The 1,367-nt window shown below is 37.6% G+C and overlaps 1 protein-coding gene across 1 annotated transcript; it reads left to right on the top strand.

Moving 5' to 3' along the window:
- Positions 1–275: 275 nt before the first annotated feature.
- On the top strand, positions 276–701 carry LOC121940561 (cerebral dopamine neurotrophic factor-like; the record flags this gene model as incomplete). Its single annotated transcript, XM_042483304.1, has 2 exons — positions 276–417; positions 505–701. Coding segments are annotated over 2 exons (315 nt in total), but the record flags the coding sequence as incomplete, so codon positions are not given.
- Between the last annotated feature and the right edge of the window lie 666 nt (positions 702–1,367).

Below are 1,367 nucleotides of genomic sequence, written 5' to 3'. Positions count from 1 at the left end.
TTCTATGATCTGTCACCTCTCAACATCACCAAAACATCCTGAGAATGTTGTAGTTATAACATTACCTCTTAGTCACCATTTAACCTTATAGGGACATTATTGAGATGATAAATGTCATTAAAGCATTCTTTAAACATTAGATTTAAATGTTTCTTTAAAACATTATGGCAACTTATAGGTAATGGTAGCCAGTGTTGTGGGAATGTTCCCTGCTAGTTTGGCTTTAACCAGGTCTTTAAATGTAGTGACTGAAAAGCTGATCTGTGCTGTCCCAGTGTTACTACCTCGGAGCCAGCAGTGATGCAGCCTCCCGCGTGACAGCGTCCGTGTCTCGACCTCTGGCCTATCACGTCCCCATCGAGAAGATCTGCCGGCGCCTCAGCAGCACAGACACGCAGATCTGTGAGCTCAGATATGGTATGTTTAAATACACCACAAATACTGGCCGTTCAAGTGTGTTTGGACTCAATGTGAAGCCAGTTTCTGTGATGTGATTGTCTGCAGAGCCTCAGCTGAAGGATTTGAGCAGCGACGGACTCAAAAAGCTCAAAGTCTTGGAGCTGAGGAACATTTTGGCCTCGTGGGGAGAGGAGTGTCGAGGGTGTCTGGAGAAACACGAGTTTGTCAGCCTGATCCAGGAGAAAGCACCGCTGCATGCTCACAGCACGGAACTATGAGCAACAATAAAAAGATATAATAGTGTTGGCCAGTGATTTTTCTTTATCATCTGTTAGTTTTGGATCAGGGGACAAAAAAAGAATGAATTAAAGAAATAGCGAATGAGAACCGAGTTAAGAAATTAACCCTTAGTGCCCACTTTTATATCAAACACTCATATCGCTGTGCACAAAAAAGGCTTTCAAAATCGAGTTTTAAAAAATATTATCAATATAATTTTCTACTTTCATTGATTTTTTTAACCATCATTCCTAATCAAAAATATCCAATATTCATTTATTTGCAGAATTTTATACATTTAATTCCCATGTTTTTATCATGATGGCGCAATGTTTTTAGATGAAAATATATACATACACACACACACACGTATATTTTTTTTATTTCATTTTTTTTTCAATGTACTACATGCAAAGTTTATTAATTTATTTATATTTAATGATGACAGTCTGGAATATGTCAATGTTTGCGGAAACATTGATTGTGACAGTGCACCTAGTGGAAATTTCAAAGAATAAGTCCAGAATGACACCCAAAAGTAATACCATACATGTTTTTATGACTGTAGGATCAAAAATGTCAGTCTGAATGGTTTTCAATGGAGCATTTTTTGACCTTAACAGTCTGAATGTAACAATTTGGTTACCTCGGTGTATTTTAGACTTATTGTAGGAGCTGAGCTGGAAATT

This window comes from Plectropomus leopardus, unplaced genomic scaffold (assembly GCF_008729295.1).
Source record: "Plectropomus leopardus isolate mb unplaced genomic scaffold, YSFRI_Pleo_2.0 unplaced_scaffold9003, whole genome shotgun sequence".
Classification (NCBI taxonomy): Eukaryota; Metazoa; Chordata; class Actinopteri; order Perciformes; family Serranidae; genus Plectropomus; species Plectropomus leopardus.
This window is presented reverse-complemented; position numbering and strand designations above follow the sequence as displayed.